The sequence below is a fragment of the Macaca nemestrina genome, chromosome 6 (genome assembly GCF_043159975.1).
Source record: "Macaca nemestrina isolate mMacNem1 chromosome 6, mMacNem.hap1, whole genome shotgun sequence".
Classification (NCBI taxonomy): Eukaryota; Metazoa; Chordata; class Mammalia; order Primates; family Cercopithecidae; genus Macaca; species Macaca nemestrina.
This window is the reverse complement of record NC_092130.1, coordinates 122,613,264-122,639,274: the sequence shown is the minus strand read 5'-3', so window position 1 is coordinate 122,639,274 and position 26,011 is coordinate 122,613,264. Positions and strand designations below refer to the sequence as shown.

Genomic DNA, 26,011 nt, shown 5'->3' with positions numbered 1-26,011 from the left:
AGGCTAACACGGTGAAACCCCGTCTCTACTAAAAATACAAAAAATTAGCAAGGCATGGTGGCGTGCACCTGTAGTCCCAGCTACTTGGGAGGCTGAGGCAGGAGAATTGCTCGAACCTGGGAGGCGGAGGTTTCAGTGAGCCGAGATCACCCCACTGCACTCCAGCCTGGGTGACAGAGAGAGAACAAGACTCTGTCTCAAAAAATAATAATAATTATTAAAATTATAAATATAAATGAACAAAGTAATCTTGGGGAAAATATTACCACAAATTTATTCTCTATTAAAAACTATTGCCTATATCCTCCTCAGCTGATTTAATGGCCTGGCAGAGAGGCATAGCTAAAAATCTGACAGTGCATCTCTTCTGTGTATATTAACAATAACAACGGTAATAACGATGGCAACCATTTATTGAGTCACATCATGTTTTAGGCCCTGTTCTAAGGGTTTCACTTATTTAATTTTCATTAATTATTTTGTAAGTAGGTATGACTGTACTGCAGAGAAGCGAAGCTAAAACCTTTTTTTCCTGTTTTAACATTCTTGTAATTGCATTTTACAATTGCTAACATGTTTATTTACCTGGCAGTGTTATTTTTCCTTCTTATGGGTATGTAAAAATAATGGCATATCTCATGTTCAATGGCATTTTAAATTGCACAAAATAGAGTATATGACTAAACCACTTGAACGAAAATCAGTCCGAGAGAGGTGAGGAATCTTAACAAGGATAAAGCTAACAGTGGTGCAGTCAGGGTTTAAATTCTGGTGGTCATGGGTCAGAGCCTATGCTCTTATCCACTGCACTAAACTCCTCCAATGACTGACATTCAATGAAGGCTGCTCTGTGCCAGTCTTGGGTGTGTGGATTATTTTATGCAGCCACCGCAATCACCCTGTGAGGGGGTGCTATTAGTACTTCCATTTTAAAACTGAAGATGTAGGCAGGATTGTGAGATATGCTTTGTCTTTCAGGCACCCACAAGTGGTGTTTTAGGATTTCCATGAGTGTAGAACAGCTGGTCCCAGAATTCTGTTCCTCTTCCAGCTAAATCAAGACAAAAATACTGGCAAGGCAGTCACCAAGACACATCTGGGAAAATTCTGAAAGAACACGTTTCAGTATTTCAGCTGCTTGTCCGCTCTGATTCTGTTTACTTTCTCTTCCTAGGCTATCCAAAAAGACAGTTGTGAATCCAATCATAATATCACATGTAAAGTTGGATATCCCTTCCTGAGAAAAGGAGAGATGGTGAGCAGGTTATACAAAATACATGTGGAAATTGAATATGAAAAGTAGTATGTGCAAAGACAAACATATAAATCCTTCCAATGGTAGTTTAGGATAATACAGATGAAAAATGTTCAGTTCAAAATTGTGACAGATTGGAATATGCTATGGTCAGAATGTTTGTGCCCCAACAAAATTCGTATGTTAATACTTAATCCCCAATGTGATAGTAGTAAAAGATGAGGCCTTTAGGAAGTCATTAGGTCCAGAGGGTGGAGCTCTCATAAGGGATTAGTGCCCTCATCAGAGAGGCTTGAGGGAGACTGCTCATCCCTTCTACCATGCGAGAACACATAGCAGGTACCATCTATGAGAACTGGGTGTTTCCAGACACTGAATCTGTTGGTGCCTTGATCTTGGACTTCCCAACCCTCAGAACTGTGAGCAAAATATTTCTGTTATTTATAAATTGCCTGGTGTAAGGTATTTTGTACAAGGTATAAGGTACACAATACGTTATACCAGGCAATTTATAAATAACAGAAACATATTGTAACAACCTTGTAACACTTCTCACACAGGCAAACTCAAACACCAAGACAAGATTTAAAGTTTATACTATGTAATATATCTAATTTATATTAGATAACATATCTCATAAAATGGAGCTGGGAGATTCTGTTATTGGAGTCTCCTGGGTAGTAGGTGTTTCTGGCCTTCAAGAAAAAGAATGCTTCAAATAGATTGGTGTAGAACTTAATTCAGAAATTCTCCTTCCATCTCTCTCTTTTTAAAAACCAATTGCCTTATTGAGATATAATTCATGTAGCATAGAGTTCACTCATTCAAAGTGTGTATTTCATTGGATTTTAGTACATTCACCAAATTATAAATTGTACAGTCATTATGACAATTGAGTTTAGAACATTTTCACACACCACAAAGAAACCACATATGCATTGGCAGTCACTCTGATTTTCCTCAACAGCCTTTCTCCCAATCCCAGGCAACCACTAATCTACTTTCTTTTTCTATGGAATGAATTTAGTTTCCAAATATTAATTGACTTTTATTTGCAGTTCTAGAATCAGGCAACACCTTATTCTGTAAAATAAAATGAGTGATGGAAGAGCTGAGGAGAGGATGTTGGCTTTACAGACAGAAAAGGTCTAAAGAAAGCAGAAACAGAACGAAAAGTTGATTGGTCATTTCAAAGTTATTTTCCTTGTAAAAGTGAAAGTAGAGGGGATTTTCTTATCATGCTGTCTGAAACTGGCTTGACTGGGGATTTGGTGATTATCTCTCACTTTCCTCATCTCTCAAAAATTCAGACAAGTGATTCAATTTCGGCTTTATGGTGTGGAACTTAAGCATTATTTAGTCTGTTGGGCCTAGAGCAAGAGCTCAGTCCAAACCAGTGACCTCCTATACATTTTATTTAACATGTTTCTTAGTCTATTCTGGCTGCTATAACTAAATACTATAAACTGAGTAGCTTATAAACCAGAAGTTTATTTCTCACAGTTCTGGAAGCTGGGAAGTCCAAGGTAAATGCACTGATAGATCCAGTGTCTGGTGAGGGCCCATTTCATGCTTCATAGAAGACGTCTTTTCAATGCATCCTCAGATAGCAGAAGCAGGGAGGCAGCTTCCTGAGTCCCCTGTTACAAGGTACTCATCCCACTCATGCAGGCTCTGCCCTTATGATCTCATCAGCTGCCCAAAGGCCCCATCACCTAATATCGTCACATTGGTGTTTAGGTTTCAACACATGAATTTTGAGGGGAAACATTCACATCATAGCAATATGTAAAACATGGTACACATTCACATTGAAAAGAATGTGTATATTATATATTATTCTATTTTTGAGATACAATAAGGTTTCATTTTGTAAGACAATGTTTCTCAAATAACTTCATAATTTGAGTTTAGGTAATGTCATTTGTGGAAATTGAATATTTTAGTCAAAGTAAACAATTTCTTATCTGTTACTAAAGACTTATTTTTATTTTATAGGTAACTTTCAAAATATTGTTTCAGTTTAACACATCCTATCTCATGGAAAATGTGACCATTTATTTAAATGCAACAAGGTGGGTTTACATGTGTATAAATATAAGTATATGAATGTATATCGCTGCTTCTGTGTATTTTGAATATTTTGCTCTATAAACTCACTGACAGTTTCTTCCAGGTTGTAGGAGATCAGTAGAAGTGGAAGGCAATTAACCACTTTGCTTCACAAAAACACCCTTATGAATGATTAGTAAAATAAAGAAATTTTCATTTAATAGAAATGATTCACCTAACTAGATTAAATCAATGAGCTATAGAAGATACCATAATCACATATCATTTATATCTGCCAAATTGCATTTAAATTCATAAAAAATTTACTGATAATTTAAAAACTTTCACTGACTGCCCATCGAGGTCAAATGAATCATTAGATGGACTTAAAGTTTTGTGATATCCTTTTGTAATTTAATATACTTTATTCAAATCAGTCAGAACTTCTGAAAGGTATCATAGAACACACAGAATAACAACAGCAAAGGCCCAATAAGGAAAGTGAAATAGTGGTCTTTCTTCCAATTGTATTTATCCACTGACCTGTCTCCAGTGAGATAGTGTCTTTTACTGTTTTATTCACAGTGACTAGCATTGTGCCTGCCATATTATAATCACTACATAGATGTAGACTAAATGAATAAATTGGAGAAATGAATTAATGGATTAATTAATTCTGTACATTAAGTCAACTCAACAAACTTTTATTTGACAACTATTATGCACAAGATATTGAATCGGTCACTGATACTGAATTAGTCACTGTAAGGAATATAAAAATTACATAAGGTAAGTATTACAGTAGGAGGTTGAGACTAGCATAAAATTATTGTAACCTGGGATAGAATAAAAACAATCCATTATAGAGATATAAAGCTGTGTCAGAAAATTACTGGAAGCTGAAATAATTTCTACTTGGCAATGGGAACCCAAGAAAGCTTTATCAAGGAAATTATAATTGAGAAAGACGTTGAAGGGTAGACAGCCTTTCACAGAGAGGTCAGTGAATAGCACTAGGTGGAGCATTTCAGGCAAAATATACAGCTTACTTAAAAAGGTTATCAATTTTAGCTGAAACCTAAAGAATACATAAAGTAGCAATGGAAATAAGCAGGAAGTGTGCATTCTATCATATTACGCTAGGCACTGAATGTCAGTCAAGGTATTATTTCTGAATTGAACAGACCATGAAAAGCCAGTAAAGTTTCTGAGAGGTAAAGTCATCTGTACAGAGCTGCTGCTCATGGAGACTGATTTAGGAAGGCTCTGTGTGGAATGGGTGAGAGAAAAGGGGACCATTCACGCTAAGAGCTGAGTCACACAAATACCTATAATCCAAGGCAGCATGCTAGCTTTCTCTGTCCTGCTGCTTCTGAGCCACTTTACACATTTGGGAATAACCAGAGTCATTAAAAAGTACTCTTATGCCCATTCTGTGAGACAATATGTTAGGTGCTTGGTCAGTTGGTGGAGGGGTATGTGTGATAGTAATAATGAAAGCTAACACTGAAGATTTCCTATGTCCTAAGCACAGTCTTAAGCACTTTATACTTATTACTCATTTAATCATCATGTATTACTCATTTAATATCCCATTTTATAGATGAAGAAACCAAGGCAAAGACAGATGAGTAATTTGACCAACATATATCAGTGTCCAAGAACAATCCCATTCTCTGGCCCCGGAGCCAGTGTTCATTACTCATTGTATCATTTGTATGTGCTTTCTAATATGAAGAAGTATGTATATGTGTGTATACACATATATACATGTGTTTACATAATATGTAATTAAAGTGATAACCAAAATCAAAGGAATAAATCAGTGCTTAACAAATAATATGATCATCAAGTACTTAGTATAGAAAGACTATTAAAGAAGAAAACAAAAGATTTTAGATTTACTCTCAGCTGTGTGACCCTAATCACTTATCTTTGCTAAGTCCTCATCTGTGATAAATAAGAATCACCTGGGGGTAGATATGTGGGTAAAAACAGAAATTCCTGGGCCCCAAATTGGAACCACTACATCCACATTTCTAAGGGAAGCCCAGTTATCTCTGTATTTTAACAATTAAACCCAGGGATTCTCATCATTATAGTCATAAAATTTTGAAAAACGTAAGTCAGTGTGATTGTCAACTCTAGTTGCACATCAGAATCAACTTGGGAACGTTCAACCATACCAATCATTTCTGATCTCCTTCTTCACCCCAATTTAAAAAATAATTAAAAATTATACTCTTAGATGCTTTTATTTAGTTGCCAGGACAAGCTTCTCTTTCAAACACTTAGAAATATCTCTAAATAGTCAAGATTTTAATGGTTTGTCTGAATGTGCTGTGTATTTTCTAGCGACAGTGAAGAACCTCCTGAAACCCTTTCTGATAATGTAGTAAACATTTCTATTCCGGTAAAATATGAAGTTGGACTACAGTTTTACAGGTAAGAGAAAACTGCATTTTTATGTTGATGCCTTTCTGTTAACCCAGTGGTTCTGAAAGTGTGGTCCCTGGCTGGCCAAGGGCATCAGCATCTTCTGGAAACTTGTTAGGCAAATTCTCTGGCCCCACCCGAAACCTACCGAATCAGAAACTCAGAGGACGGGGTTAAACAAGCCTTCCAGGTAATTCTCATGCATCCTAATGCATAACCCAAAATGTTAGGTGTTAGTGATTCCAGATTGCATTCGCTGTCCAGCATTAACTCCTGAATGCAAGTTGAAGACCCAAAAATCCTACACAAAACACAATATTTTCTTAGAGGCCACCAGCATATTTCTTGGTCATTGTTCTCATCCTGTGGAAGCTGATCAGTCTTCTCAATCTGGACACACACGATTAAAGCATTTCTCATTGATAAGAACTGTTTATTTCTTCCACCATTCATAAACCATTCTTTCTCTTAAGAACTTCTTATCTATCCAAACACAAACCATGTTAACAAACTTTCTCTCTATAATTTTCCCTGCTTAAGCAGAATTCCAAGCTTTTGCTAAATAAACATGTGCAATGTATATATAAAGTATAAGAATCATTGGCAAGTTGGTTTATTCTAAAAGTCTTATCATTTTATTAATTTTTTAATAATGGTGGCTAACATTTATTGAGCCTTTGTGTTCTGTCTTATCTGATCCTTATGATAATGCTATGGTTCAAATACAACTACTATCTCCATTTTCCAGTTGAAGAATTTGAGGTTCGGAGAGGCTAATTTACCCAAGGTTATATATTCAGGAAGTGTTAGTTTAAACCATTTCACATGCTTTTTTTTTTTTTTTTTTTAATTTGAAAACTATTTTAAATTGACACATAATAATTGTACATACTTATAAGGTGCTTGGAGATGTTGTGATGCACGTAATATATAGCAATTAAATAGGGTAATTAGAACATGCATCGTCTCAAACATTTATCTTTTTTTGCATTGGGAACATTCAATATCTTCCTTCTGGCTTCATTTATTATCTATGGCACTCTCTCTGTACTAACTGGAGACTACAAAAATGGCATGATTATAGGATATACATATAGATTGTGCTAATATTTCTCAGCCTTTAAATTCTGTTGGCTGTTTTCTATTTTTCTGTATGCACTTCTATTGATGCACTGACTTTTCCCCAAGAGTTTTCCATTTACTTAAAATCAAATTTTGGCGAACACTTAAAAATATTTTTGTCTTCCCTTGACTGAAGTGCGGCTTAAAAACATGCTATTTTACTCTACCAAGTTCATCCAAAGAAGATGGTGACTGTGTGGAGAAGATTAAACTTTTAAGTTTAGCAGTAAATATAGGACTTTAAATTATGAAATGGCAAAAATTTTAAATCTATTTATAATTCAGCATTACTTTTAACTTCATTTTTCAATAGGTATAAATGGTATTAGTGAATTTATGGAAATTTTTCACTTGTTAACAATGAAATTTTAACTTTTAAAACTCATATTCTAGCATTTTGGGGACAAATAAGCATCAGTGATTATTGAACTAAATTATATAATCCTTTTCACTCTCCTCAAAGATTTAATTTTAGCTTTCAAGGTAAATGAATTCCCCTGTGATTTGAAATCCCTACAAATATTTTTGTGGAATTACATGATATGGAGAAAGAAAATAATGAGGCCAAATAAAAGTTAAACTTTATTATGTTTTATTTTTCTTCTTCTAATTAATTCTTTTAAGCTCTGCAAGTGAATACCACATTTCAATTGCTGCCAATGAGACAGTCCCTGAAGTTATTAATTCTACGGAGGACATTGGAAATGAAATTAATATCTTCTACCTGGTAAGAAATTACCTCTAAAATAGTATTCTAATGGAATTATTTGTAAATATATAAATTAAAGTATTAACAGATGCATAAAAACATGTTCCTTCAATGTTTAGTCTCTATATTCCAGCATATTCTCTTTATAATTTCATAAACATAAATATAAGCATATTATATATAATTATAATTTTCCATTTATGTTTTTCTTTGTAATTCCACTGAATGTTTAAATTTGTGGTAATTATATTTTCAAATCAATTTAGAGATCTAAGTCTCTAATTTCCTCAAAATGACATACCATTAGAATGGCTTTCTAGAAAAAAATATAAACTATGGAACTAGATAGATGCTACCAATAAACCTGTAGACTTTACTTGCATTATTTTTCCAGTTTGACTGAAAAAAGTACGTTTTCATTAATTATGACTATATCAGAAATTTGTTATCACAATTGTCTTGGCAAATTTTTTTACGCAACGAATAAATATGTATCATGTTCTCCTTATTGTTGCCTTTCACATGCATTGTACTATCAATCACTCATGTTGGTACTACCACCTCCTTAAGTGATGCTTTCTATTACATTTATTTTTCCTTTTAAATCCTTCATAACAAACTCTTCCTAACCGCTATGGCAAACAATCATGGAATTTTATTTTAGGTAATGGCTAGTTACTGACACAGACTCAAGTTAAAATTACTCAAGGAAAAAAGAGAACACAATTCAAATAATGGATTAAATATGTATTCAAAAATATGAGATAATGCAACAAAATTATAAATGAAAATAGCCTCAATCCCTTTGGGAATTGCCAACCCCCAAAAAAAAGTTATCTCACAAAATATAAATAAACACATACTCCCAAGATTAATTTCATTTTTTTAAATTTGTACTCTTTGCTAGAATTCCTACGACAAGATATACCCTGGAAATTAGCATAAATGCCAATCACTCTACTGGATTCTAGGATAGATTTTTGGAATTCAGGCTATCGGATTTCTCCAGCCCCATTCACTTTCCCTGAACTAGAAAATTCAGCAAAAAAAGAAAGAAAACAAAAAGACTTTGTTGTAGATCTTTATATATTGTAACTTATTAGGGTCCAGATTTGAAATAGGTGCTCTCTGTTATTAAAGTGTTGATATGAATTACATTGCTAGGAATCTTCCTGATCACAAAACTATGTGTGTATCTCTGATTATTTTGCTGAAGTAAATTCTAGAATTGGAATAACGGAGTTTTTTAAAAAGAACTTTTTTTAAGATGAAACTCAGTAAGTTTACTGCTAGAAATTTTCCCTAGGAAATTTTTGGTGATAGAAACAAAGATTTCAGGGATGTTCTTAACAATGTTATTTATAATAGTTTAAAAACTAATTATATGGGCACAATCTAAACACTTAACACAATGAAATTACTTAAATAAATTATCATATATTTAGTGAAGAGATTATCATATATTCAATGGAGAGACTTTATGTAATTTTTTTTTCTTTTTTTTTTTTTCATTATACTTTAAGTCCTAGGGTACATGTGCACAAGGTGCAGGTTTATTACATATGTATACATGTGCCATATTGGTGTGCTGCACCCATTAACTCATCATTTACATTAGGTATATCTCCTAATGCTATCCCTCCCCCTTCCCCCTCTCCACAATAGGCCCTGGTGTGTGATGTTCCCCTTCCTGTGTCCAAGTGATCTCATTGTTCAATTCCCACCTATCAGTGAGAACATGCGGTGTTTGGTTTTCTGTTCTTGCGATAGTTTGCTGAGAATGATGGTTTCCAACTGCATCCAAGTCCCTACAAAGGACATGAACTCATCCTTTTTTATGGCTGCGTAGTATTCCATGGTATACATGTGCCACATTTTCTTAATCCAGTCTGTCATTGATGGACATTTGGGTTGATTCCAAGTTCTTGCTATTGTGAATAGTGCCACAATAAACATACGTGTGCATGTGTCTTTATAGCAGCATGACTTATAATCCTTTGGGTATGTCCCCAGTAATGGGATGGCTGGGTCAAATGGTATTTCTAGTTCTAGATCCTTGAGGAATTGCCACACTGTTTTCCACAATGGTTGAACTAGTTTACAGTCCCACCAACTACTTTATGTAATATTTTAGAAGGCACATTTTGGTGTAAGAGACCATAATGCTGTTCTGTACTAGCTTTGTGATCTTAGAAAGTTCTTAATTTTCATTCCAACCTTCTTACCTCATAGAAAAAACAAAGATAATAAGAGGATCTGCTTCCTGGAGTTGTTAACAGGGTTAAAGGCAATAATGCATATAAGAAGATGAGCACAGTGTGTGGCACATAGTCAACAATATTGATATTGTGGTTGTTATGAACAGTCATATTCTCAATAAACTTATACATTTAAAGGAAAATGCTATAGCATAATACATTTTACAGACAGGGTACGAAACTTTGTATTTTATTGTGATACAAATTTTATAAATATGCATATATGTAAATAGTAAAGACAGGTAACATACACTAAAATGTTACCAAGGTAGTTGAAGTATAGGAAACTTTTATTTTCTGTTTATTTTCAGTATTTTCCAATGTTTCTACAAGGAACATATTTTAATCAAAAAAAATGGTAATTACAGAACACAGGATTTCTGACTGAATATCAGGAAACAGAATGTGACTGGAAATCAGGAAGATAAGAGTTAGGGAGCATGTTTAAAACTCCAGGCGCAGCTAGTCAGAAACCCCCGGAATTCCAGGACTAAAGGATGTATTTAATCTTTACCAACCCAGGAAATTGCTTCAGATCTGAGGAGCTATCAGTCTGGAAGGCTCAGTTGGGTAGATCACTGGCTTTCCTTGCATCTATCTATGTAGATCAAGGGATTCCCTACCCAGGTAAAGATGCTGCACAGGGATGCCGTAAGCTTTGGGCCTGCAGATTATGCTTCAGCAGTGGGAAGGGGACCACTGCACCCGGTTGTCCCAGTTCAGTTGCACCTTCTAAGCAGGCAAAGACCTCTGGATAGTGAGTTCAGTTTCCTGTTGAACTTCATCCTGCCCACATTTTCCTCTGAGCTATACTCACTACTGGTAGCAGAACATGATGCTAAGTGGAAATTTTGGGTTAGTGGATAAAAACGAATGGAGACAATTAATCTGACTCTCATAAAACCAGATTATCAACAGCACAGTAGCCCTAGCTAGGGCACAGTAGCCCTAGCTGGGGGTAGAATTGTGAAGGGAAGCAGATGGGAGTCTGGTTTGCCTGTATAGTAGTGGCACATCCCATCTAGCCAGTATTAGAGACGATTTATGGGTTTAGGGAATTATGTCAAACTGGGTAAAGGCAACCAAAAATCTAAATTGTTCCATGGTCCTCCCTTCTTTCCAGTTTCAAAAAGAGTGGTATGTTTAAAAAAAAAAATGAGCATGGCAAGAACATAATAACTGATAAAAACTTCCAATTCTGTTTTTCTATTAATCCCAGGTCTATTAAGAGAATGGGGGATGGAGGAACAATATGATTATAGCTGATATATACAGCTACTGATTGTTAAGTGTCCGTATTTTCTTGCTAGCTGAATTATGCCAATTCTCTGTACAGCACCATAAAGGATCTACATTCGTTTGGGGATTCAAAATATTACACAACTTACTTCATCAGCTAGAAAACAAAGTCCTACATAAGACAGAAAGAATTCTATTAAAAGAGGAAGAAAGATTACATTTCCATTTTTTTCTTGTAGATTAGAAAAAGTGGATCTTTTCCAATGCCAGAACTTAAGCTGTCAATTTCATTCCCCAACATGACATCAAATGGTTATCCTGTGCTATACCCAACTGGATTGTCATCTTCTGATGTAAGTCATGTGTGCCTTGGAATTATGTCATTACTGTTATCTTTTCCACTTTATGTTTAAGCCTTTTGTTCGGCATGATACTTGTAATAAAGAGTTTTACCGAAGTAACATGGACAGGTATTGAGACAATTAAAAGCAAATACTAATAGATGTATTATTCCCTAGGGCTGCTGTAACAAAGTATCACAAATCAAGTGACTTAACACAACACAAATTTATCCTTTCACAGTTCTGGAGTCCAGAAGTCCAAAATCAAGGTGTTGACAGTGTTAATTCCCTCTGAAGGCTCAAGAGAGACTCTTTTTCATGCTGTTTTCTTAGCTTCTGGTGACAGCTGGCAACCCTAGGCATTCCTTGGCTTGCGGCAGCGTAACTCCTATCTCTGCCTCTGTCTTCACATGGCCTTCTCTGTGTTTCTGTGTGTTCTCCTTCTCTCTTTGGGTTTCTGCACACTCGTCATTAGATTTAGGGTCCACCCTAAATCCAGTGATCTCATCTGGAGATCCTTAATATAATTATATCTGCAAAGACCCTATTTCCAAGTAAAGTCACATTTACTAGTTCTAGGAGGATTTAGGTATATCTTTGGGGACCACTGTTCAATCCACTAGAGCAGATTTTAGATAATCCATTGTTATGAAATGTTTGTTATCCTTTTCCTTGGTTTGTGATAATCAAACAACTCTATAAAGTGGCTTCTTAATTGTGCCTAAGCATGCACAGCTGCAAACAAAATAGTATAATTGTATTTACTCACATCCCAAATAATAGCAATATTGCACCCCCTTTATATTTTTACCATTGAATGAGACTATATGATAGTTCATTATGGTTTAGTGTCTAAAACAAAAAAATCATCGTAAGTATTGAATTAATGTGTGCATGATTTCAGAATTTGAAAATCTGTCTTTGCAGGCATTTTCAAAAGTATTCTCAGAAATCAAGAAATAGCAACAGTGCTAATTGGCTTGTGACCACTTAAATGTTTTCCTAAGGGCAAAGAAAAAATAAGCCTCTGGAATTTCCCTCTAATCCAAAAAGGCAGGTTTGTGAAAATCCAGAAGAGAAAAAAAAAAAATTGTACTTTTCATACTGCTTAGGAAACTTTAATCTTACTAACTTTTATCAAGGGTTGAGAGTACTGGGGAAGCAAAAGGTTTACTAGGTTAAGTCTAGAACCAGCTGTCTTATAAACATAGGATTTAAACATAATATGTTAACATCTATCGGGTTGTCTGCTTACGTCTTCCTCCTGTGTAGACTGAGTGTCTTATCCTTGGTGGGTAGGGAATCAAAAGTATTATTGGATGAATACGTAAGTACAGATGAAGGTCCCTCTCTTTTCAATTGTTTCATGAGCCATAATATTGAACAAGTATTTTTGTTGTTTTTGTTTCCTTCTTTTTTTTTTTTTTCTGAGACAGTCTCTCTCTGTCACCCAGCCTGGAGTGCAATGGCACGATCTTAGCTCACTGCAACCTCCGCCTCCCATGTCCAAATGATTCTCCTGCCTCAGCCTCCCAAGTAGCTGGGACTACAGGTGCTCACCACCACACCCAACTAATTTTTGTGTTTTAGCAGAGATGGGGGGTCTCACAATGTTGGCCAGGCTGGTCTCAAACTCCTGACCTCAGGTGATCCACCCGCCTCAGCCTCCCAAAGTGCTAGGATTACAGATGTGAGCCACCATGTCTGGCAATTGTTTTTGTTTTTATCGGTAGAATTTTAAATATTTTTCTCTCTCTGTAGTATAGAATTCATAAGCTTATCTTTGATTAAAGTAATAAATTAATGAATGTATTAATCATGTAATAGTAACTTCTATTAGCATTCTTTCTTTTCCATAACAACCTCACTAGTGTCCATTACAATTCAAGAGTAGCATGGTAACAATACATATTATCTTGGGGTGGATATATATGTATGTATGGCTGGTGCACAACAACCTTTTCCATATAGCACACTTACAAAGATGGATCTTTAATATATGGCAATGGCTGTCATTCACAGATTCTTCACACTACTGCTGCAAGTCATTTTTTCCTCTGATATCTGGCATTGTCTAATAAATGTAATATTTTCATTTCTAGAATGCAAACTGCAGACCCCATATCTTTGAGGATCCTTTCAGTATAGACTCTGGAAAGAAAATGACTACATCAACTGACCATCTCAAACAAGGCACAATTCTGGTAAATTAAGACAAATGCTATTTTTACCTTTTGCTTTCCAAATGAATAAAATTGATATCAATCTAGAAAAACCATCTGAAGTATTTAAATATAGTATATTTGATAAAATGGCAAGAATACTGATATGTATCTCTGGACATTTAAACAGGACTGCAATCCATGTAAATTTGCTACCATCACATGTAATCTCACTCCTTCTGACATGAGCCAAGTGAATGTTTCACTTATCTTGTGGAAACCAACTTTTATAAAAGTAAGTAACTACATTGTTCTATGCACTGATTGAATAATATCAATATATATTCATTTACCACTTAGAATATGCAAGACACTATGCTGCTGTTAGAAAGAATGTGAGACTGGAAGTCTAAGAGGATGTCACCAAGCCCCAGCTCTATTTAACCAGCTATGTGTGCCTCATCTTCCCTGTCTGTTAAGAACTAAGATATTACCAAGGTCCCTTCTGGAGAGACACACTTTTTTCAATATCTCCTATCCTTTTTCTTTGTACCTTAAGACATAAATACCTTTCCAGTACCAAAGCTTGCACTTATCTTAATAATTTGGAACTCAATTAATGTGCAGAGTATAATAAAGTGGCAACCTTTGACCCCAGGAACAAGGGAAAGAGCTAACACATACCATAGACTTACTGTGTTTTATCAGACTTTTATTATATATGTAATTTTATAATATACAGGTATATATGAAGACATTTTTAACCCCTTATAAAGCCAAATCTGTCTGACAATAAGCTACTTTAAAACTTTTTTTTTGTATTATTTGTTTCTCAAGAAGTATTTAGTTGAACATATGACATTGCCATTTTTGAATTTGATCATAGTAAGTTGCTATTTTTATGTCATTAACTGTTAATATTGGCAATTTCACTTTTTAAATTTCAACTTTAATTTTAGATACAGGGAATATACATGCATGGGTTTGTTACATGGATATATTTATAGGATATTGAGGTTTAGGGTACAGATTCCATCGCTCAAGTAGTGGATATAATACCCAGTAGGTAGTTTGTCAGCTCCCTCAAGTAGTCCACAGTATCTACTGTTCCCATCTTTATATCCATGAGTACCCAAGGCCTAACTCTCACTTATATGTAAGAACGTGTGGTATTTGGTTTTCTGTTCCTGTGGAATTTGCTTAGGATTATGGCCTCCATCTGCATGTATGCTGCTGCAAAGGACATGATTTTGTTCTTTTTTATGGCTGTGCAGTGCTCCATGGTGTATATGTACATATTTTCTTTATCCAGGCTACTGTTGATGGGCACTTATGTTGATTCCATGTCTTTGCTGTTGTGAATAGCACTGCAATGAAGATATGACTGCCTGTGTCTTTTTGGTAAACAGTTTCTTTGGGGTATATACACCCAGTAATGGGATTGCTGGGTTGAATGGTAGTTCTATTTTAAGTTGTTTGAGAAATCTCCAAACTGCTTTCCACTGGCTGAACTAATTTACATCCCTACCAACAGTGTATAAGCTTTTCCTTTTCTCCACTGCCTCACCATTTTCTGTTTTTCTGTTATTTTTTGACTTCTTAATAATAGCCATTCTGATTGGAATGAGATGGTACCTCATTTTGACTTTGATTTGCATTTCTCTAATGATTAGTGATAATGAGATTTTTTTCATATGTTTGTTGGCCACCCATGTGTCATCTTTTGAGGAGTCTATTCATGTCCTTTGCCCATTATTTAATGTGGTTATTTGTTCTTTGCTTGCTGATTTGTTCAAGTTTCTTATTCTGGATATTAGACCTTTGTCAGATGCATAGTTTGTAAATATTTTCTCCCATTCTGTAGGTTTTCTGTTTACTCTATTGATAGTGTATTTTGTTGTGCAGAAGCTCTTTAGTTTAATTATATCCCACTTATCCATTTTTGTTTTTGTTGCAATTGCTTTTAGAGACTTAGCCAAAAATTATTTGCCAAGACCAATGTCAGGGAGGGTATTTCCTAGGTTTTCTTATAATATTTTTATAGTTTAAGGTCTTATATTTAAATATTTAATTTATCTTGGTTAGTTTTTGTATATGGGGAAAGTTAGGGGTCCAGTTTCATTCTTCTGCATATGGCTAGCCAATTATCCCAACACCATTTATTGACTAGGTAGTCCTTTCCCCATTGCTTGCTTTTGTTGGCTTTATCAAAGATCAGATGGCTGTAGGTATGTGGCTTTATTTCTGAATTCTCTATTCTGTTCCACTGGCTCATGTGACTCTCCTGTACCAGTATCACACTGTTTGGATTGCCGTAGCCTTATAGTAGGGTTCGAAGTCAGGCAGTGTGATGGGTCTGGCTTTGTTCTTTTTACTTAGGATTGCTTTGGCTACTTGAGCTCTTTTTTTAGATCCATATGAATAATAGAATATTTTTTTCTAATTCTGTGATACTTTGAGAGCAATAATGTTAAATCTATACATTGTTTTGGGCAGTATGGCCATTTAATGATATTAAATGAAAAGATTTTTCTTTTATTTGTCTCATCTCTAATTTCTTTCAGCAGTGTTTTGTAGGTTGCCTTTTAGAGATCTTTCACCTCCTTGGTTAGTTGTATTCCTGGAATTTCAGTGCTTTTTTGTAGCTTCTGTAAATGCAGTTGTTCTTTATTTGACTCTCAGCTTGAACATTATTGGTGTATAGAAATGCTACTAATTTTTGTACACTTATTTTATATTCTGAAACTTTACTAAAGTCATTTATGAATTCTAGGAGTTTTTTGGCAGAGTCTTAAGGGTTTTCTAGGTATAGGATCATATTACAAGTGAAAAAAGATAGCTTGACTTCTTCTATTCCTATTCTGATGTCTTTATTTCTTTATCTTGCCTTACTGCTCTGGCTAGGTTGAATAAGACTGGCAAGAGTGGGCATCCTTGTCTTATTCCAGTTCCCCAGGGTAATGGTTCCAGCTTTTGCTGGAACCATTCAGTATGATATTGTCTAGGATTAGTTACAGATGACTCTTATTATTTGGAAGTATGTTCCTTTGATGCCTGTCTCTACCTACTCCCTGGGAAAATCCACCTACCAGCTCTGTTGAAAGTTTTTATCATGAAGGGGTGTTGGATTTTATCAGAAGCTTTTTCTGCATCTATTGAGATGATCATATGGTTTGTGCATTTAATCCTGTTTATGGGGTGAATCACATTTATTGATTTTCATGTGTCAAACTAGCCTTACATCCCAGGAAAAAAGTCTACTTGATCATGATGTGTTAACTTTTTGATGCGCTGCTGGATTCAGTTTGCCGGTATTTTGTTAAAAATGTGTCTCTGTTCATCAGGGATATTAGCCTGATGTTTTCTTTTTATGTTTTTGTATCTGCTAGATTTTGGTATCAAGAGGATGCTGGCTTCATAGAATGAGTTTGGGAGGAGCCCCTCGTCTCCAATTTTTTGGAATAGTTTCAATTTGGTATCAGCTTTTCTTTGTACATCTGTTAGAATTCAGCTGTGACTTTATCTGGTCCAGGGCTTTTCTTGGTTAATACGTTTTTTAATTACTGACTCAATTTCGGAAATTGTTATTGGTCTGTTCAGATTTTCGTGTTCTTTCTGCTTCAATCTTGGGAGGTTGCATGTTTCCAGGAATTTACCTATTTTTGTTTTCCATTTGCATGGTACATTGTTCTCCATCCGCTTCCTTTGAGCCTGTGAGTGTTGTTACTTGTGAGATGAGTTGAAGACAGCATGCAGTTGGGCCTTGTCTTTTTATCCACCTTTCTACTCTATGTATTTTAAGGGGGTGTTTAACCCTTTTACATTCAGGGTTCATATTGATATATGAGATTTTGATGCTGTCATTGGGGGACTGATGTTCTTTAACTGTGGTGTAAGTTGAGTGTGGTCATTTGGGTTTGTTTTTTGGATGCTTTCAGAGGACCAAGGCTCTGTACAGGATCTTTATTTGTGGGTGAATGCTCACAGGAGTGTTTATTAGCAAAGTGATTTTTGATGTTGTTGTTTGAGCAGTGATCCAGTAGAGGGCACTAAAGGGCAATGGGCAGTAGATAGGCTCTTAGTCTTGCCACTCATGTATTTGCTCATTTTTGCAGGTGTGCTCTGCATTGGGTGGGGAGAGGCCTCCTCCGATCACTGGCACTGTACCCATGCTTCTTTTGTTAGGTGTTCTGGGCCACAGGCTCCCTCGGGCAGAGGCCATGGCAGGGAGATAGGTGACACCTTTTCCGAACCAGCCCTGTGGAGGGAGTCATGCCCTGTCCCAGTGCTGGCCCACACTGGCCCACAAATACATGTGTGTTACCTGTCTCAGTGGTCTGAGATGGGGGCTGCTCCCCCCTTGAGTGCCAGCCATAGATCTCAGCTTGGTACTTCTGAGCTGGACATACCATCTCTGGGTCTCCAGGACACCCCACAGTTCAGAGTCAGGCTCTGGTTGCTGTGGAGGATCCGAAGTGCTCCCAGGTCACAGGGAAAGTACTCAGGTGGGGTGCAGCACCCATACTGGGCAGCAGAGACTGCGCTGTGTACAGGCTCCTGTGGGGCAGTTAGGCAGGGACTCTAGGAGGGTCTGGCAGACGGGAGAGGCTGGAGAACAGACACGCCCCAGCCCCATGGGGAAAGCCTGCTCTCTCCTGGCTTGTGATCACCGGGGGCTAGGGCCTCCCTGAAGGAGATGGGGAGTCCGAGGAGATGAGCACCTATGTCTGTGCTCTGCTCACAAAAGCTCCTGGGCTGCACACTAGCTGAAGCCCTGTCTCTACCTACTCCCTGGGAAAATCCACCTGCCAGCTCACACATCCATTGGAGATGTTGGGTACCCTGTAGCTTAGATCCCAGATGTCTGTGGCTAGAGTGAGCTGTCCCTCAGTCCCCTCCCTCACCCCTTCTCCAGGAGCCATTTGGAGCCAGGAAGTAGCCCAAGCATTCAGATACCCTACGCAGGGCTCCCAGCTTCTCCATCTTCAGCCTTGGCATCTGTGTTGCCTCTCCACACACTCTCAGTGTTTTCTCCCTAGAGATCAGATCTGCCTAAATTATATTGTCTACTTGATAATTTGGGATCTCTTAGTGGGAGAGATGTCTGTGTCTAGTTAGCCATCTTGTCCCCCCAGATCATCAATTTCATTTTTAATCCTAAATAAGTGCCTAGATAAACTTCATCACCAGAATGTAGCTGTTTCATGTCTTGCTACATTAAAGGTAGGCAGTTTGAGATTTGTTTTTTCTAATGATAAATCAATAGAAAATATTTAAAAAAAAATTTTTCATTCCATAACCAGGATCTAAGTAAGGATTTTCAGTGGCAAACGAGGGAGGACAAGTGCACAGTTATTATTTGAAACTACCAGTTCCATTTGGAAGTTAACAAAGTTGGAATTTTTAATCTCTCAGAAAAATCTTAGCTTTTATAAATGTCCCACTCAAACATGACTAGCTGTCATTCTGATTAGCATAATATATTAAGAACAAATCCTATTTGCTTTTCAGTCATATTTTTCCAGCTTAAATCTTACTATAAGGGGAGAACTTCGGAGTGAAAATACATCACTGGTTTTAAGTAGCAGCAATCAAAAAAGAGAGGTAAGTGCAACAATGAGTTTGAAAACATTATGCATTTCACTCTGAATTTTGTGACATAATGTTTTATAATTGTTGATAGTCCCTTAAGCAGTGACTGGTATTGCTCTCAGTAAGTGACAGACACTATTTGCTTCAAATTATACTTCATTAGCTTCAAGTGTGATTTTAGTCTTATTCTTCCTTGTAAGAAACTGGGAAAATCATGATATTTACAATTCACATGCCATTTTTGACTTTATCACTTATAACTATCATGGTGAATGGATGTTTTTACTTTCACTTTGATAACAAATGATGCAGTTGTAATTTTCCTCCTTAAAAGCTGACATTATAAAATGCAGCTGACATCTGAAGAGCAGCCTCAAAAAACAACTTCTTTATAAAAAATGCCTTTATATTGTACAGGAAAACATGTACATTTTTTAAAGTTTTCTTTCAAATTTCATTGAGAAATTTGAAACAAAAATGAGATGGTATTTCCTAATACAAATTCGGACTTGAGTCCTTAGTAAAAATAGAAAGGTTTGAGTTTTTCACTCTTGTCCTTTTATAAATTAATAAGCAAAGGTGACGGAGTAAGACCCCATCTCTAAAAAAATAAAATAAAATAAGTACTTGTTACACATGCAGGCACTTCAGCATGATCTCCCCCCTTCTCATGGGAGACTTTAAATGTCCCATGTGGATAAACAGCACCATGTGAATCATAAAATTCAATTTGGAAGCTCCCTAACTTTCAGATGTTCTTTTCAAATTGCTTATTTCAAATTATTCCAATATCAATGACTTCTAATAAGTATACACTTTTCAAGAAAAAGTAAAATATATGCATATAATGTTTACTTATGTCATAAAGAGCGTTTAGCATAAGCAATGCAAAATGCAAAGTTGTTCCTTACATAGAATAGCCAACATATCACTAAAACCTAAAAAGTTTGAGTATGGTTTATATTGGGAAAGTGATTTTGATTCCTAAATATGTGTGTTAAAAGTTTATAATTAGTTTTATTTCCCCTAAATATTAGTTAAAAATTCCCCTGGAAATATTTGTTCTGCATTCATCCTAAAGGAAAAATGTATCTATATTGATAAAATTACTAAAAGTGATCATTTTGTAATTGTGTGATCTGAGGAAAGTCACTGATCTTATCTAGATTCCAGTTTCCATGTCTGTAAGTTCAGGGAATTGTTTTGCATGTGTTTAAAGTCTGCCTTGCTGGGCATAGTGGCTCATGTCTGTCATCCTAGCCTATTCGGGGGACTGAGATGGAAGGATCACTTTAGCCCAGGAGTTTGAGGTCAGCCTGGGCAAAATAGTGAAACGCTGTCTGTGTTTTGTTTTGTTTTGTTTTAAGAAACTGTCATAATGGTCTGATGCTGTGTATGTCTACATTCTTGCCAGCTCTGTCACCTACCTGGAGTGATTTGATCTCTCCCTGTTGGTTTCTTTTTCTCCCTAATCTTCCCTCTGGGTAAAGAAATTGAGGTGTTACTGTTAAAGGCAAGTACAGGGCTCAAACTATTACTAGCCATTGATATCTACCCTAAATTAACTTTTTTCAAATATCCCAGGGATGGGACACAGAGCAGATAGGTTTCATTGAGGTTTGAGTGCCACCTTGAGAGAGCTTGAGTAGCTGGAACACTAAAAGCGGTCCATTTTACAGGTTTGCTTCAGTTAAAACCTGATTTAATGTGGACTCAGTATTAAGTCAAGTAAAGGAGACATTGTGGTATAATGAAGAGCACACTGGGAGTGAATATATATGCAAATATTCACTTATCCGTACACTTGAGATTTATGCATTATACTTTCAATTTATAAACAAAAAATGAAGCACGCTAGAAATAAAATAAGGAGACTTTCTCAGGTTTTTATGACAACAAACTGTGACATTCCAACCTAAATTAATGCTGTTGTGATAATACAGTAGTCTACTAATTAATTTTTAACACACATAATACTTTGGTTCTCCCTGAGTTAAACAGAAATTCACTCCTCCCTTTGAGCATTTCAATTCATTGACATTTAACTCTTTATGTATAAATTTCTGAAGGATAAGATTATAAATACCTTTCGGTAATAATAAATTTGACATAGTTAGAGATTTAGACTAGATGAAGGGCATTTTCTAATGTAAACTTAATGTTTTCTCTGTATATAGGAACGAGATTAATGCACTGGTAGAGAGTTGTAGCCTGCAAGAACTCAATATTCCAGGAGTTCTAATAGGTGTTTATCATGTTAACAATCTTGTTTAATAATTTTCAGCTTGCTATTCAAATATCCAAAGATGGACTACCGGGCAGAGTGCCATTATGGGTCATCCTGCTGAGTGCTTTTGCTGGATTATTGCTGTTAATGCTGCTCATTTTAGCACTGTGGAAGGTAAACACCAAAATTCCTTTGACTCTCTACTTCAACCATCAAGAGCAAACTGGAGAAATAAGCTATGATCTATTCAGACTATGCAATATAGTATTATCACAGCAATGAAACAAATGTTGAAATGATGACTAAGAGAAAGAAAAAAGAAAAATGTGTATTTCAAACACTGCATACAACTTGAACCAATTTTTGCGAAGGAAAAAAAACTTATTTGGGGTTAGAAATATTCAAAAATCTCAAAAGTATCTTTCTAGAGTTAGGACAATAAGGGACTTTCATATATCTGTAACAATTAAAATTTTATAACAAGTATGTATTTATTTTGTAAATAGAGAACAATGAAAACTGTCTTTCATAGAGAAAGAAAAATGAATTCCTATGCCAATTGAAGGATATATAAGCAGTAGATTCATGGTTAACATAAGCCTTGTTTTAATCACACATCTCTATGTGTCTTAAACATCAAATAATTCTTTAATGTTTAAATAGACATGGAACATTTTATGTAATAAATTGTGTGCCTGAGTGGAGGGTGTGGGATCAGCTGATGTAGGGGAGGTCTTTAAGTTTCACAGACTCCCATTTCAAATTCTATGATAAAAGTCAGTAACCACCTATTTTGTGTCAAGTAGCTCTGGATATTTATGTAGATATTTTGCTTAGGCTGAAATAGACATGATTTTTAAAACTCTTAGAAACTGTATAATTTTCACATTAAGCAGAACTGAAATGACAGCTTTTGGGATAAGTTGAATAGAGAATAACATCCCATACAAAGTTGAACCTTTTTTCAATTAAATATCAAATAGGTATTTATTCTTGCATAATATTCCCCTATATTTTACCTATTATTTTGTTAAATAGTTAACTTATGTTAAAAATATAGATTGTGGCTACATATTAATTATTCTATTACCTGAGCAACATAATTATTTAATCAAATAGTTTAAACAGCAAGTTTCTCTCCCACTGAAATACCAACCGTTCCTACCCTTTCTTACTCTCCTATGACTCACTTCCTCTTTTGAGGGGCTTAGTCTTAGAGGAGACGGCAAACAAAGCCAGATGTAGGTCAGTGGCATTTAATTCAGTAAATAGAATCCACGGCTTTTCTCCAGCAAAGTTCCCCAAACAAAATTCTCCACTATATCCATGTCTAGCTCTTCCTTCTACTTCTAAGGGATCAGTGTTCTCCGTGTAATACCTAGCTTTGCCACAGTGTGGTACCCAAGGCCTGGCTTATTTGTGTCAAGGTTGTACTTGAAATACAGGAAGTGGTTTCTTCATTTCTATGCACCTCTAATAGAGAGTGTTACTGTTGATTTTTTTCAGCATAGTCTTCTATTCTGAGCACTGCACTTACCTGTATGGTTTTAGGACACCACTGACAGGAGAAGAGGAAAACCAGAGCTGATATTTGAATAGGTTTTTTCCAGCCTTGTACCTCTATTTCAGACAAACAAATAGGAAATTTCAGTTACCTATTTTTCAGTCAGTAGTCTGAAAAAGCATAAATGTAAAAATAAGCGCATTATTTCATCCAGATAATGATGTGTTGATACATTCTGACAGCTTCTTAGGTTATTATTATTATTATTGTAGCCCCAAAAGAATGTCATTTGACAAACTTTGGGCTGTCTTACCCAGTAGAAATAGTTCAACCACTTCATTGGGAGGCCCAGCAATCAGAACTGTGATTCCAAAGCAGAAGGGAAGAAACTAGCTCTTACTGAATGTTTACTATGTGCAGGGAACTGTTTTAAACACTTCTGCTTTAAGCATTTCCACTTAATACTCATATCAACCTTATGAGGTCTTACGAACCTCCTCTTGTAAACGAGGAACATAAAATTTAAGTGTATTTCCCAAAGACACATAGTGAGATTCAGAGTAAGGATCTGAATTCTGTGCCAAAACCACTGACTATTATCACTCCGTGTTCTCTCTTGCTTTCATTCCCTCTGGTGTCCTTGCAACAATCTTTTCGACCAAATATTTTAACTACATTTTACACCTGAGGACATTAAAGCAAAGGGAAGTAAAGTGACTCGCCCACGATTACTTGCTAGTAAATGAGTGGATTCAAGGAATGATCTACAGAGCTCTTTCTTTTTCCAATATGTTGTACTGCTGCAGGCTGTAGAACAGAGCTCTTTACTCTGGAGCTCCAGGAGTCGGGTTTTGTTCAAGAGGGTCATGAACTCTCTGAAACACATAATACTGTCTTTGGTTTTGGAATGAGGGTCCCTAGTTGGATTCAGACTTTCAGTAGTTCCATTAGGACTAATCCTACTTCCCCCTACTTTAAAGTTCAGTTGGAAGCTCCCTGAAGCATGAATTCAGTTGCAGTAGGCTCAGAAGAGCTACTCTTATCCCAGACATCTTTTTTATACTAACTAGATCTGGATCAGACACCTCAGGACTATCCCTTCTTCCTTCCTCTCCTGAATCCCACCACTTTGGAGGTTCATTGGACTCCAAAGTCTGAGTCTCTGTGTGAGAGACAGGCCAAAAATTTCTCTTAGAGCAGAGATTCAGTTTCAAAAGACGCAGTCTTTATATCTTTGTCTTCGTCATACACATGACAAAAATTAAAGCTTGACAAAGTGATAGTAGCTGCCTAGTACACTTCATGATTGATGGGAGGAATCTTGTAGGGGACATAGGTTTAAATAGGTGGAGAAACTTGTCCTGAAATATGGTACTACACGCTGGGGGAGATGCCCAGCCAGGCCAACATATCCAATAAAGTAGAATGACTTCAGCCCACGAGGAACCATGAGAGATTCAGAACGTTCCTCTCTCCTAACTTGACGTCATAATGATGCCTGAAGTTCCTCAACTGATGATTTATTTATTAATCCTAAAGGTTTATTCTTCATTCAATATACATGTTCTGGGCGGTGTGGATGGGGACTGGTATCTCACCACTTTTTAGTCTTTTATACATTAGTGTGAATTTGTTTATTCAGCAGTTATTCCATGTTATATTCATTAAGCACCTACTTTTTTGACAGAGATCATTTCATCAGACCCTTTGCCATAGGGTTTTGAACAAGGGATCATGAAATAAACACAGGAAGAAAAAAAGGAAAGCCAGAGCTACAAAGAAAGTGTTGGGGCTGAAAGCAAACTGTTTGTTTCAGATTTGGGCTAGGATTGGCCCAGTCCACCTTGAAGCTATAAACTATATTCTCCTAATCTCCACTCTTTGTCACTTAACTTCTCTTAAAAACCCATGTTAATTGGTTGGGTGGAATGCTTAGATAACCGAAGTTATTTTAAAATAGAACATTTAATGTGTAGAAGCCAAGGAGTGTTGTAAAAAAGCAAAAAGATCTGTGAGAGATCAGAAGCAAAGCAGAACGAAAAGGAGAAAAAGTCTTAGAATCCATCACCTGCTTTTGTGAAGCCTTGTGTGTTTATTTTTGACTCAGGACATGCAGGCACCAGTTGAGAAGCCTAATGGTTTGTGAATCTGGAACTTTAACAGTTGGCTCATATAAAAAAGCCTGAGACATGTAGGAGAGCTGGCATTTGGGGAAGACAAACATTGTTTTCATGTGTATTTGTTCTGTTACCACCTTTTCTTCATCTACCACCACCTAGATGATGGCATAATAGAAGACATAAGCCCTGAATAAAAATTTTCTAACCTAAAAGTGCATATTTTTGAGGGTTTATCCCCTCTCAGCCCTCAGTTGCTTAATAATTATTTTATAAATACATCGTTCTCTGGCATAATTTGCCATAATTTTGTGATTAAAATGATATAGAGGTACCACACTTTCAAAGAATTAACTCCTTGCCTTTGCTCGATCTATTATAGCTCTCTCTCAAATTTAAAAAATATGTACAAATTTGAAAAAACACTTATCTATGACCCTTAATTTTTTTTTTTTAACTAAGCATTTTAGGTTAGATAATTGTAAAGATCCCTTCTATCCCCTATACTTAGTTTTGTTATTCTATAGAATGGGAAACAATTGCAACACTTAGAGCATTTTATGATGCCCCAAATTGCAAAGCGTACTGAAATATGGCTCACCATTCACCACAATGTGAAATTTCTCTTATGGCCAATGACTTCATTTTTTATTTCCAAATGACGTAGTGTATTTCAAGAGGCTTTTTATATCAGATCTAAGCAGACATCCTGATGCATTTAAAGTTAATACAGACAACTCAGAAATCTCCCTAACGCTCTAGTCATAATATACCTGTCAGATTCGCTACCATCTCTAATGACTTCAACCTACAGTCATCGATCATTTGATGGAAATTTCTCTGCCACATCCCTGAAAAAAGAAAAAAAAGATGACGGCAAAGTTGAGACAATGCTAGCTAATTTCAGTTTGTTTGTCACCCAAAATATTTTCCCAGAAACTTTTAATTAGTTCAATATGTATACTATACTTTACTAGGGGTCATGATATATTTAACC

At 36.0% G+C, this 26,011-nt stretch overlaps 1 protein-coding gene across 1 annotated transcript in view; it reads left to right on the top strand.

The window, feature by feature from the left end:
• The window catches only part of LOC105499359 (integrin subunit alpha 1), a 167,868-nt gene that overhangs the window by 137,276 nt on the left and 4,581 nt on the right, over positions 1-26,011 (top strand). Inside the window, exons 20-28 of the mRNA XM_011771899.3 lie at positions 1,175-1,255; positions 3,254-3,330; positions 5,663-5,752; positions 7,490-7,592; positions 11,311-11,424; positions 13,515-13,616; positions 13,765-13,869; positions 19,086-19,178; positions 21,451-21,567. Of these exons, the coding sequence (XP_011770201.2) occupies positions 1,175-1,255; positions 3,254-3,330; positions 5,663-5,752; positions 7,490-7,592; positions 11,311-11,424; positions 13,515-13,616; positions 13,765-13,869; positions 19,086-19,178; positions 21,451-21,567 (882 nt within the window). The remainder of the gene's footprint in view (positions 1-1,174; positions 1,256-3,253; positions 3,331-5,662; positions 5,753-7,489; positions 7,593-11,310; positions 11,425-13,514; positions 13,617-13,764; positions 13,870-19,085; positions 19,179-21,450; positions 21,568-26,011) is intronic.